The sequence below is a fragment of the Theropithecus gelada genome, chromosome 19, assembly GCF_003255815.1.
Source record: "Theropithecus gelada isolate Dixy chromosome 19, Tgel_1.0, whole genome shotgun sequence".
Classification (NCBI taxonomy): domain Eukaryota; kingdom Metazoa; phylum Chordata; class Mammalia; order Primates; family Cercopithecidae; genus Theropithecus; species Theropithecus gelada.
Window position 1 is genome coordinate 33310162 of NC_037687.1, and position 12554 is coordinate 33322715.

Below are 12554 nucleotides of genomic sequence, written 5' to 3' on the forward strand. Positions count from 1 at the left end.
TCTCTGGAGCGAATAATTCTGGGGTTAAGAAGGTTTGTTGGGGGACAATCTTACATTGTAACTATTTTTATTTGTCTTATTGCATAATTATGACTAAGGATTTGCCTTGGATCTTATCTTGATAAGAAAACATAAATAATTGACATGATTGTTGCATCAGATTTTAGGCACTTCACATTACTGTCCTATTTGATTTACAGTCAAAAACAATGTTGTTCAATGGGCAGGAAAACCAATTCAGCCTTTGCACAATGATCCCCTAGAGATCAGATCCAGGGGACCATTCAGGTTTTACTCCAGAACATGTAGTCAGGTGTAGACACTGGAAGAAGAATAGAGTGGATTCATTTCCATGGTGCTGAGTCCAATGCTAGAGAGGAAATGGGGTCTGGGATTGGGATGAGGGATTTGGAAGGGAGGGGTGGGTAGAGTAGAAACTTCAACTAATAGAGCTCATGCTTTTTTTCCCTGCAGACTTCTGAAGAAACAGTGAATCTGTTACTGAGAAAAACCAGGGGCGATCTGTGTAGATAGGTCGCAATTAGATACCAGCTACTGGAAGAGCTTTCCCAGAGGCTGATTGAAATATTCTCCTGTAGATATGGCTGCAAATTGCACACCCTCATGGGGTCTGAGACAACCCTGCAACAGACCTAGGTCAGAGACTCCATGGTCTGTGGCATCCCTGGGAACTCAACTTGGAAATTACAACGTGGACCCTGAGATTTGTCACGTGAACTTCAGGATGTTCAGCTGCTCGGAGGATTCGGACCCCATCCAGGCTCTGAGGAAACTCACTGAGCTGTGCCATCTGTGGCTGAGGCCCGACCTCCACACCAAAGAGCAGATCCTGGACATGCTGGTGATGGAGCAGTTCATGATCTCCATGCCCCAGGAGCTCCAGGTCTTAGTCAAGGTGAACGACGTGCGGAGCTGCAAAGACCTGGAGGACCTGCTGCGAAATCACCGAAGACCCAAGAAATGGGTGAGTGGGACCCTCCTGATTGGCTCAGGGAAGGGGAGCTGGGATGGGGGCTGCACGGTGCACCTGGACTGGAGAGGACCCGAGGGGCTGCTCTAGGTCGGGGCTTCCAAGTAGAGGAGAGTTTGCCCGTCAGGGGCACATGGCAGTGTCTGGGGACAGTTTTTGGTTGTCACAATGGGGAGGACAGGAGATGCTGCTAAGCTTTCTCCAAAGTTCAGGACAACCCACCATGACAAATAATCATCCATATTCAAATGTCAGCTATGCTGAGATGGCCAATTCCTGGTGTAGGCGATGGACAGGCGGAGGGGATACAGGGATCTACACACTGTGTGAGGCCAACATGAAAGAAAGACGTTGGTAAAATACAATGCCTGATGGAATGTAGGGAAGGAGGCATTAGAGTGAACTGAAGCGGGGCCCAGAAGTCCCATCCTGAGGCAGGGAAAGTGGTTGGTATCAGAGATCCAGGGATCTGCCTCCAGGTCCCCACATGAGCCCCTAAGTTCTAACACAAGGTGAGCTGCCATCAGCCAATCGCGTTGGATTCACCCAGAATATTTCTCCCTGTCTTCTCTTTGGTTTAGACTCTTTCATCTAAAGGACCCACATTTGTGTACTTATCTAGAAAATTCCAGGTGCAGGCAGGTGCTGGAGTCTAGAGAGGAAAAAATTCAGACAGGATTGCTGTATCCACAGAGCTGACTCTGCATCGGGAAGGCAGATTTGAACATTAATTACAGTCAAGTGTGAGCATTATGGCAGGACCCAGGGTATATGAGAGCTACTTTCAGGTTCTCATGGTGAGTCTGATTGTCTTTTTTCCCTCTACAGTCTGTAGTCAACTTGTTTGGCAAGGAATATCTCATTCAGGACTCAGATGTCAAGATGGCTGAAGGCCCCGCCAGTGTCAGGGGTGATCTGAGAGATGTGTCCAGCCAGCGGGCCTCCTCTGTGAACCTGATGCGTCCATGGGAAGGCCAGGCCCGCCGAGAGCTGCAGACCCTGCCCAGGGTTCCTGCACCGTCCAGGAGGCAGGTGAGTGTGTGAGGCCTTGGTGTCTGGGCAGAGGTGGGAGAAGGAGCAGGAGGAAGTCGTGTGACTGCAGGACTGATTGACAGATTTGGCACAGGACAAGATTAGAACCATTCCCCATGGACATGGTACATCCCCAAACATTCATTCCTGAACCATCACAGAGTGGAAAACCTCATCTACTTTTCCCTCCACCATGAGAGCTTTTAGCATTTAGGGTAGGGGGTAAGAAATGATCTCAGTGAAGTGAGGGAGGCAGTTGGCACAGATGAATGAACTGAAGATCCCTCCCCCATAGCCAGTTACCTCAAAGACATTTCATGTAATAATTCAGCAAGGAACCCACTTTCTACAGATTGTCAATTTCTTAATTTGAGGAATGTTTCTCAACTGGTGATGTTGCCTTTCCGGACATATGACCATGTCTGGAGACACTTTTGTTTGGCATTCTCGGGGGTGGTGGGGTGTTAGTAGCATCTAGAGGGTGGAGGCGGGGTCTCTACTCTGCCCAGGAGCGCCCCCTCCAGGAGGGTGATGCAGCCCCAGTGCCAATGGTGCCAGGGCTGAGGGGTCTCCACCTAGAGTCATGCTCCTTCCAGCCTCAGGGGCAGGGAGACGTTGGCAGGGCAGGAATAAATATGCTCAGAGAACCAAAGAGTGAAAACCACCACACCTGTATCATTGGTGTGGTGGTTTTGAATGTTGGTGCATTCAATCAGGAAAAGGTAGAGATGCCTAAACTTCCCCCAGTTTAGACACGGAGTCATTGCTCTTGGTTTTTCATTATCAGGAGGAGGACTTCCTGCTTCCAGAGACTAATGTCATGAAAGGTGACCCAAAGGCTCTGAGACCCAAGCCGACCTTGGAGAAGGACCTGGAGGAAGACAGGGAGGAGAACCCAGGACTTACACCCCCAGAGCCTCAGCTTCCAAATGGTCCTAGTAAGTATGAAGACTTGGACCTGTGTGGAGATAGCCCCTCTCTTCTGGCGTGCAGGAGTGGGGTCCCAGCGTTATCATGTCTGGGGGAGCTGGCACTCAGCTGCCAAAGCCTCTCCACCCCCCACTCTCCAGAGACCTACGGTCCAATGTCTTAAGCTTGAGGTTGAGGGGAAGTTCTCACACAACATCAGTGTTTGGTTGCAATGAGTTTGGTGTATTGAAAATGCGCTTTATTAACTGTTGTGTGTGGAATCCCTTCTTCCAGTAGATCTGGTGAGAGCAAAGGAGGGGAAGGGACCCCGGAAAAGAGCCTCTGTGGAAAATGTGGATGCCGACACGCCTTCTGCCTGCGTTGTGGAGAGAGAAGCTTCGACTCACAGCCGGAACAGAGGAGAGGCTCTGAATCTCAGAGGCCCCAAAAGAAGCAAACGGGACGCCTCCTCCATTTCCCAAGAAGAGCCTCAAGGAGGAGCCACACCTGTGGGCCACAGAGAATCCCCGGGACAAGCTGAGATCAATCCAGTTCATTCCCTGGACCCTGCGGGCCTGGTCATTCACCCTGATGGCCAAGGAGTTAAGGAACTGCTGCCCTTTGCATGTGAGGTGTGCAGTAAGAGGTTTAAATATCACAGCAAGCTAGCCACCCACAAGAGAACACACACAGAAGAGAGACCCTTTCAATGTAATCTCTGTGGGAAGCGTTTCAGGCAGGGCATAGGCCTCCAATTTCACCAGCGAACCCACACCGGCGAGAGGCCCTATGCGTGTGACATCTGCCGGAAGCAGTTCACCCAGAAGTCCTACCTGAAGTGTCACAGGAGAAGCCACACAGGGGAGAAGCCCTTCGAATGTAAAGACTGCAAGAAAGTTTTCACCTACAAGGCGAATCTGAAGGAGCACCAGCGCACCCACTCCGGAGAGAGACCTTACATATGTCCCAAGTGTTCAAGAGCCTTCGGTCGGCCTGCAACCTTAAGACGCCACCAGAAAACACATCCGGAAACCACTTCACAGTGACTTCGTCATCGGGTCCGCGTCTTCTACACCAAGAAAATGTGAATGATGACTTCTCACCGATGTTATCAGATGACATCTGACACACGAAGGGCGCCTGGCACACACAGGGATGCCCTAGACAGGAATTCCCAGGATGTTTGTTTAAACTTTTTTCCTCCCTAGTGAATTTTGGTTTTTGTTTTATTACGTCTATTGTTATAGGCTTATTTTGGTTTGTGTTGCTGTTCTTTCAATAAACAAACATCTTATTAGTTTTCAATATTTTGTAACAAAAAACGGAGTCTCCTGAGGGACATGCTGTTACCCACTGTTTTGCTGTAAAGTACAATTGTCCAAGGAGGGTGTCCAGATGAAATACACAATATGCCTGGGAAAATGTGGGTTTCAGATAAAACATTTTTTTTTAGTATCAACATGTTCTAAATTATTCGTTATTTTTCTCAAACTCAGCTTTTATTGGGTATCCTCAACAGTTTTCTTTTTTTTTTTTTTCCTATTCTTTTTTTTTTGAGATGGGGTCTCCCTCTCTCAACCAGGCTGGATTGCAGTAGCAGGATCATCGCCCACTGCAGCCGTGACCTTCCAGGCTCAAGCAATCCTCCCGTCTAAGCCTCCCAAGTAGCTGGGACTGCAGGATCATACCACCACTTCAGCTAATTTTCGTGTTTTTTGTGGAGATGAAGATTTGCCTTGTTGCCCAGGGTGGTCTTGAACTCCTGAGTACAGGTGATCCACCTGCCTTGGCCTCCTTAAATGCTGGCATTACAGGCATGAGCTGCTGTGCCCTGTATAGTTTTTATTAGGCTTTATTATAATTATGATATTCAAATTTTTTGAAATTTTTTTGTAGTGATGGGATTTTTTGTTGCCCAGGCTGGTGTGGTGTGAGCCAGCACGCCTGGCTCTAGACTTTCTTTTTCAGAGCTGTTTTAGGTTCACAGGGAAATTCAGTGGACAGCACAGAGTTCCCCTAGACTCCCTCCCCACACAGCACAGCCTCTCCCCGCCCAGCAGCCCCAGCAGAGCGGTGCATCTGTTCCATCAGTGAGCCTGCCCGGACACATCACCAGCACCCAGAGTCCATGGTGTTCATTAGGGCTCGCTCTGTGTGTCGTACATCCTGTGGGTTTGGACAAAGGCCTCATGAGTATCCACCATTGGAGTATCATGGGGGCTATTTTCACTGCCCCTCGAATCTTCTCTGCCGTGCCTATTTATGTTGCTGTCCTGGATTGTGTATTTTTTGGTCTAAATTTGGCAATCTCTAAATTCCTGATTTGACTCTTGGACTACAGAGGCATTGGGAGTCTCTGGGAACCAGTTGGTCTTAGTGATAGTACCATATCCTGAAGGCTTTGTTGATCCAGAGATGGGTGGGCCCCAAACTCAGAGCTTCTGATTTAGTAGGCTGGGGGTGGGGCCTGAGAGGGTGCATTAAAACGTGGAATTCCTAGGCTGAGTGCGGTGGCTCTTGCCTGTAATCCCAGCACTTTGGGAGGCTGAGGTGGGCAGATCACTTGAAGTCAGGAGTTCAAGACCAGCCTGGCCAAAATGGCAAAACCCTGTCTCTATTAAAATATAAAAATTAGCTGGGCGTGGTGGCAAGTGCCTGTAATCCCAGCTACTCGGGAGGCTGAGGCAGGAGAATTGCTTGAGCCTGGGAAGCGGAAGTTACAGTGAGCCGAGTTAATGCCAGACTCAATCTCAAAAAAATAAGTAAATAAAAATAAAATAAAATAAAATAAAAAAATAAAATAAAATTTGTTTTAGAATAGCTTTCTAAAGTCCATTGAGCTCCCTACTGTCCCCACACCATTTTCCCTATATTTTTATGTGTTTGTTTTCTTTTCTTTTGTTTCTTTTCTTTTCTTTCTTTCTTTTTTTTTGGATGGAGTCTCACTCAGTCACCCAGGTTGGACTGCAGAGGCGTGATCTCGGCTCACTGCAACCTCTACCTCCTGGGTTCAAGCGATTCTCCTACCTCAGCCTCCCACGTACTGGGACTTCAGGTGTGCACCACACTCAGCTAATTTTTGTATTTTTTTCAGTAGCGATGCGGTTTCACCATGTTACCCAAGCTGGTCTCGAATTCCTGACCTCAAGTGATCTGCCCACCTCGGCCTCCCAAAGAGCTGGGATTACCGGCGTGAGCCACCGCGCCCGGCCTCCCCTATTGTTAACATGGTACATTAGTATGGCACATTTGCCACAAGCGATGAACTGACTGGATACATTGCCGTGATCTAAGGGCCATACCTTATTGAGGCCTCCTTAGTGTTTACACAATGCCCTCCTCTTCCTTCCTCCCCATCCAGGTCGCCACATTGCCTTGAGTCGTCACGTCTCCCTAGGATCCTCTTGGTGACAATTTCTCAGATTTTACTTGTTTGGGATCACCTGAGAATGTGCATTTTAGGTGGTGCTGATGCTGCTGGTCTTGGAGGGCATTTTATGGATGGCTGGTTGAGCTGACAGGTGGAGTCCTGCAATCTGCAGAGGTCTGGAAAGGTCCCTTCCCGAATAGGCTGGATTCATTTATTAAAGGCTACTTTTGTAAGACTTTGGTTCTTGTCATTTTAATTTAAAGGAATTTCATCAAGAGACACACAGCAAAGAGATGCAGCATAGAGCAACTGATTGCAAAGGAAATAGGGTATTTTGAAAGTTAAGTGCGGAATAGACAGGACATCCTGGGAGCAAGGATTCAGGGCTGGCTGCTCCTGAGGATGAGACAGCAAAGACCTGCTCAAGGGAGACTCCTCTTTATGGGAGTCTCGGATGATCACACACAAGGGGGTGGGAAGACGTGTTACTAAGGAAGGAGACCACTACCCCTCCTGCCGTCCTCCTCCCCCCACCTTGCCTAGTTCACAAGACAGGGGGAAAGAGAGAGAACAAAAAGTTATAAAGAAACAAAAGTAAGATAAATAGCCAGACAACCTTGGCACTGCCACTCGGCCCTAGGAGTTAAAAAAAAGTAATAATAATTATTACATCAACCCTTGACCTAAACTACTTGTGTTATCTGTAAATTCCAGACACTGTATGAAAAAAGCATTGTAAAACTTTCTGTTCTGTTAGCTGATGCATGTAGCCCCCAGTCACGTTTCCCACGCTCGCTCGATTTGTCACAACCCTTTCACGTGGACCCCTTAGAGTTGTAAGCCTTTAACAAGGCCAAGAATTTCTTTTTCCGGGAGCTTGGCTCTTAAGACACGAGTCTGCCGATGCTCCCAGCCGAATAAAAAAGCTCTTCCTTCTTTAATCCGGTGTCTGAGGAGTTTTGTCTGCGGCGTGTCCTGCTACATTACTAGTAAGCTTGTTCTGGGTGGTCCTCTGGGCACACAGGGGCCATAGCTGTGCACGTGTCTCTTTAGCATCTTAAGTCTCCATCCAGGGGTGTATTTTTACTATTATAATGAGCAAAGGGTCAGTTTGTGAACAGGTAAAATCAAAATGCTCGTGCTCTCTACAGGGAAAACTCTCTTTTGCAGATGGCTTTGTGTGAATGAATTCAATTAGAAAGTGAAGGCTGGGGCTTATTGTGTTGGCTGTACGGTCCCCGCCGGTGCTGTGTTTGGAGGACACGGTCACCTTCTTGACTATCTATCCTGCCTCACCCAGGTCCCTTTAGGAGAAAGATTCCTTGAGGTAGAAACTTGAGTCTACCATCGAATGTACACAGACTCCCGTTTAATTCAAGAAGTGGACGTTGGGTGGGTAGTGGTTCTCCGTTTAGATGATTGAGTCCAACATCCTTCTCCAGACACAGAAAATGTGTTGCTGATACAACCTGCCCATTTAATTTAAATCATGGTTCTCTATGATCCATTCACCACATCCGACATTTCTTTAGAGCTTCATTTTCCAATCTTTCTACATGTTGGAGTCACTTGAGGAGTTTTTTCAATATTGTTTAAAAAGCAATGCCTGGGGTCCAACCCTGAGGCAATGATGTGATTGGCTGAGGATGTGGCCCCTGTGTTGAGAGTTTATAAAACTCCCCAGGTGATCGAACGTGTGACTGAGTCTGGCAGGTCAGTTTTCTGATTGTCTGGTCACTCCAATTCCTGTTCTCTCATGGGAATGAGTGAGTTCATTTCCATGGCGGGGTCATGTACCTCCATTCCCAGTCTAAAGAAGGTAGACTCCACTGCTGGCTCCTACCCATCCTGGACAGGGATCCCTCCTGCTGTGGCTGGCTGCATGCACCACTCTAGGGACTGCCCCTCATGGCTAAGGATGTACCTGGCACTGGGTGGCCTTTGCACTGCTGCTCCTTATCCACCTATGTGCTCTGAGCTAAGAGCTTGATGTACCTGATGTCCTGACTGACGATGAAAACAAGATACCCACTGCAACCTCAAAAAAGCCCAGTGCAGCTGGGCGCAGTGGCTCACGCCTGTAATCCCAACTACTTGGGAAGCTGAGGCAGGAGAATCGCTTGAACCCGGGAGGGGGAGCTTGCAGTGAGCCAAGATCGCACCATTGCACTCCAGCCTGGGCGACAGAGTGAGACTCCGTCTCAAAAAAAAAAAGAAGAAAAAAGAAATGTATTTAAAGCCGTAATGTGTCAGAATAAAGAGAAAGATAAAAAAGAAAAAAGTATGAAAAAATTAGTAGGACAAAGTCTTTGTTCTCATAAAACTTGCAGAATAAAGAACCAATGCTAAGGCAGGAAAAGAAGAGTGGGGCCAGGTTATCTGAGTTTTCTGTATTATCTGCTTAATTGAAGCTCAGCTTACCAATCACAATGAGAGTTTAAGATAAAAAGAGGATAGGCCGGGCGCGGTGGCTCATGTTTGTAATCCCAGCACTTTGGGAGGCCAAGGCGGGCGGATTACGAGGTCAGGAGTTCGAGACCAGCCTGCCCAAATGGTGAAACCCTATCTCTACTAAAAATACCAAACTTAGCTGGGCGTGGTGACACATGCATGTAATCCCAGCTACTCAGGAGGCTGAGGCAGGAGAATCGCTTGGAGCCAGGAGGCAGAGGTGGCACTCCAGCCTGGGAGACAGAGCGAGACTGTCTCAGGGAAAAAAAAAAAAAAAGATAAAAAGAGGTACAGAGTACAGTCCTTGCCTTCAAGAGGTTTCTGGTCCAATAAATAGACAGCTAACCCTAGAGTATGAGTCTGTTTCCGTGCAGATACATAAGACCCATACCTCTAGCTTGAGGTGGGTGCTTCTGGCATCAGGCTGTATGTGGTGTCATAAAACTTTCTCCAACTGAGGATCTCTAAATCAGGTCCTCAGCCTAGAACTCTCAAGCCTTTGGTAACCTAGGCTGAGGGAGGCAGGAGACTGGGGAAATAGCAGAGATGTTGGTCAAAGGATACAAAATTTCAGTTAGACAGGAAAAGTGTTTAAGAACTCTATTGTACAACATGGAGACTGCAGCCATTAGCAATGTATTGCATGTCTGAAAATTGCTAACATAGATTTTTTTTTTCTTTTTCTTTTTTTTTGAGACAGGAGTCTCGCCCTGCTGCCCAGGCTGGAGTGCAATGGCACGATCTCAGCTCACTGCATCCTACGCCTTCCGGGTTCAAGCGATTCTCCCGCCTCAGCCTCCTGAGTAGCTGGGATTACAGTCACGTGCCACCATGCCCGGCTACTTTTTGAATTTTTAGTACAGGGTTCACCATATCGGCCAGGCTGGTCTCGAACTACCGACCTCGTGATCCGCCCGCCTTGGCCTCCCAAAGTGCTGGGATTACAGGCGTGAGCCACCGTGCCCGGCCTTTTTTTTTTTTTTCTTTTTCTTTTTGTATGTTTTTGTAGAGATGGGGTTTCATCATGTTGCCCAGGCTGGTCTTTAACTCCTGAGCCCAACCTACCCACCTGCCTCAGCTTCTCAGAGTGCTGAGATTATAGCCATGAGCTACCGCATTCGGCGCTATGGGCTATTTTCAAGGTATCTTCTGAGAAAATGTTAAATAGAAGTCAGAAAGCTACTCTATGAAGGCAGAGGCATTCGTTGGAGCTGTGAGTGAGGTACCTGCAATGTCTAGATTCTAATTTTAGGAGTCGGCAACGTCAACCCAATTCTACCTGTCAGACCAATTCAACAACTCAAATAGCGGCAGCTCCACCTACTAGTACAACGGGTCAAGTTTTCACGTTTCACATGTGCCTACAGGATGGGACTTGGCAGGCTTGAGTTGAGATTTATGCTTGTTTCCATTTAGCTTTGGATAATTGTGAAAACCAAGTCATTTCAATCATTTTGTGCAAACATCGTTGTGTGTAAAAACGGTGTCCACGTTTTGTCTTTGAAACGGTCCCCGCCCTCCACTCGTTATTGTATTGAGAATGAAATGAGAGGACATACTTGGCACCTGGAGATGACTGGCTATTACAGTTGTGCACCATAAGGGTAAATGGTTCCATTGTTTGATGAGCCGTCCTGGCGCTGGGTGGATCAGCCACTTCTAAACAGATAAGGAATGGCTAGAAAGCTCTTGTGCCAAACCAACTTGAAGCATACTCACCCACACGGAATCCCTCCACGTTTATTTTAATTAATTAATTAATTAGTTTACCCACACGGAATCCCTCTACGTTTATTTTAATTAATTAATTAATTAATTAGTTTATTTATTTGAGACGGAGTCTTGCTCTGTCGCCCAGGCTGGAGTGCAGTGGTGCGACCTTGGGTCACTGCAAGCTCCACCTCCCAGGTTCATGCCATTCTCCTGCCTCAGCCTCCCGAGGAGCCGGGATTACAGGCGCCCACTGCCATGCCCGGCTAATTTGTGTATTTTAGTAGAGACAGGGAGGGTTTCACTGTGTTGCCCAGGCTGGTCTTGAACATCCTGAGCTGAGGCAATCCACCCGCCTCGGCCTCCCAAAGTGATAGGATTACAGGCGTGAGCCACCGTGCGGGGCAAATCCCGCTACTTTTCTTTTTCTTTCTTAAAAAACAAAAACAAAAGAAAACAAAAACGACCAACAGTGCTTTAACACGAAAGTAAGGCATAATCCAGGGCTTGGACTGTCTTTCAAGAAAACCCCAAACGCCCTGCCAGGAAGTCACAGCCACGAAGCCCAATCCCAGGCCCCGCTGCTCCTGGGAAACACATCACGTGGAGACCCAGCATAACTGCTGACTGATTGCAAGTTCCCAGGAGGGCTTTATTTTTCCTTTTCAACGTCTTGTTCTGCAGCTTCCTTGGCTCTTTTTTTGCCGGGATGCCGAAGAGCCGGGCGTTGGCACGGGCCACGCGGAGACTAGCGAAGGCTTCGAAATTCTTCTCCTCAGTGATGACTCGAGCTTTCTCCTTATGGGCATTCGGGATGGGCATGACCGGTCCTCTCAGCTGAGTGGCCTGTTTCAGTTCTTCAGCGGAACTGTCTCCCTTCTTGGGCGCCGAGGGCTTCCTGGGGAAGCGGATGAGGTTGGAGCGGGGCTCCTTCAGCCGCTGCGTGTTGGCCTGCAGGGACTCCGCCTCCTCCGATCCACAGAAACGCCGGTGGTCCGGGCCACCTTCTTGTGCGTGCCGGCCACCCTGAGCTCCCCCAGGCGGCAGCCGCGGCCGAGCGCACCTTCGCGTGGTAGCAGCGCACGTTGCGCCGGATCGGGGCGGGGCGAGGCTGCGCGCCTTGGCGTGTCCGGCCTGGCGCCTGCGTCTCTTCCGGGCCGGCTGGTGGAACCACGTGGCCAGGCGCCGCTGCAGCCCTTGTGGAAATGGGGCTTCGAGATCATGTCATTCCGGCTGGGCGCCATGGCTGCCTGCGGCCTTGCGGCTGCAGACGGGAGGGGAGCCAGTGAGGGGCCGGGACCCTGCAGGCCTCCGCCCTGAACCCTCCAGCCTGGGCCGGGGGCTGCACCTAGAGCCCGGGCCCGGTCCAACGTTGTCTGCGAAGAAGGAGCCCTTCCATGCCTGCCTTGGCTGCAGCGTCAGGCCGATGGTGCTGGATGGAGCCCGAAGGCCGAGACCCCAAATCCCTCTGCTTTTCTAAGAAATCGCCCTACTGTCTTCTCTCTCTCTCTCTCTTTTTTTTTTTTTTTTGGACGATCTGCAACTTGTTTTCACACCTGATTAAAAAAAAAATACTACTGTTCTCCCCAAGATTTCCCTTTGATACAGTAGGTGAACAAAATAGATTTTTTTCCCCCCGGCAAATACCAGCAGACAGTTCCTGGCACCCCACACTGTATTGGCACGGGTGTTAACAGTCCCAGGTCAGATGTGCAGCGTTTCAGGTGGGATACACTGCAACAAGGATCTAACTGCGGAGTCATCCTCAGAATCCCATTCAGTCACGGGGCTGCCCTTCTAAGCTGGCAGAAAAGGAACCTGGGCCAGGCACCGTGAACACACACGGTAACTCACACCTGTAATCCCAGCACTCTGGGAGGTTGAGGGAGGAGGATTGATCAAGCCCAGGAGTTGGAGACCCGCCTGGGCAACATAGTGAGACCCCGACTCTATAAATAATTTAAAAATTAGCTGGGTGTGGTGGCACACACCTGTAGTCCCAGCTACTTGGGAGGCTGAGGCAGGATACTCGCTTAAGCCCAGCTTCCCAGCTCCTTTTTCTGGGAAGACAGAAAGCTAGAATCAACTCCA

General features: G+C 49.0%; 1 protein-coding gene and 1 pseudogene across 1 annotated transcript; one reads left to right on the forward strand and one right to left on the reverse strand.

Annotated features, from left to right (window-relative positions):
• The first annotated feature begins 601 nt into the window (after positions 1-601).
• Positions 602-4238, forward strand: LOC112613287 (putative zinc finger and SCAN domain-containing protein 5C). The gene is made up of 4 exons (XM_025368645.1): positions 602-985; positions 1820-2023; positions 2811-2961; positions 3227-4238. The coding sequence occupies exons 1-4, from the start codon at positions 602-604 to the stop codon at positions 3976-3978; spliced, it is 1491 nt and encodes a 496-aa protein (XP_025224430.1). The 3' UTR covers positions 3979-4238.
• Positions 4239-11115: 6877 nt separating this feature from the next.
• LOC112613129 lies at positions 11116-11707 on the reverse strand (annotated as a pseudogene).
• Positions 11708-12554: the final 847 nt, after the last annotated feature.

Excerpts from the sequence above, each read along its gene's own strand:
- LOC112613287 (XM_025368645.1), top strand. The coding sequence starts at position 602 with ATGGCTGCAAATTGCACACCCTCATGGGGTCTGAGACAACCCTGCAAC. Across the intron at positions 986-1,819 it reads ACCGAAGACCCAAGAAATGG|TCTGTAGTCAACTTGTTTGG; the intron begins GTGAGTGGGACC and ends TTCCCTCTACAG. Across the intron at positions 2,962-3,226 it reads TCAGCTTCCAAATGGTCCTA|TAGATCTGGTGAGAGCAAAG; the intron begins GTAAGTATGAAG and ends CCCTTCTTCCAG.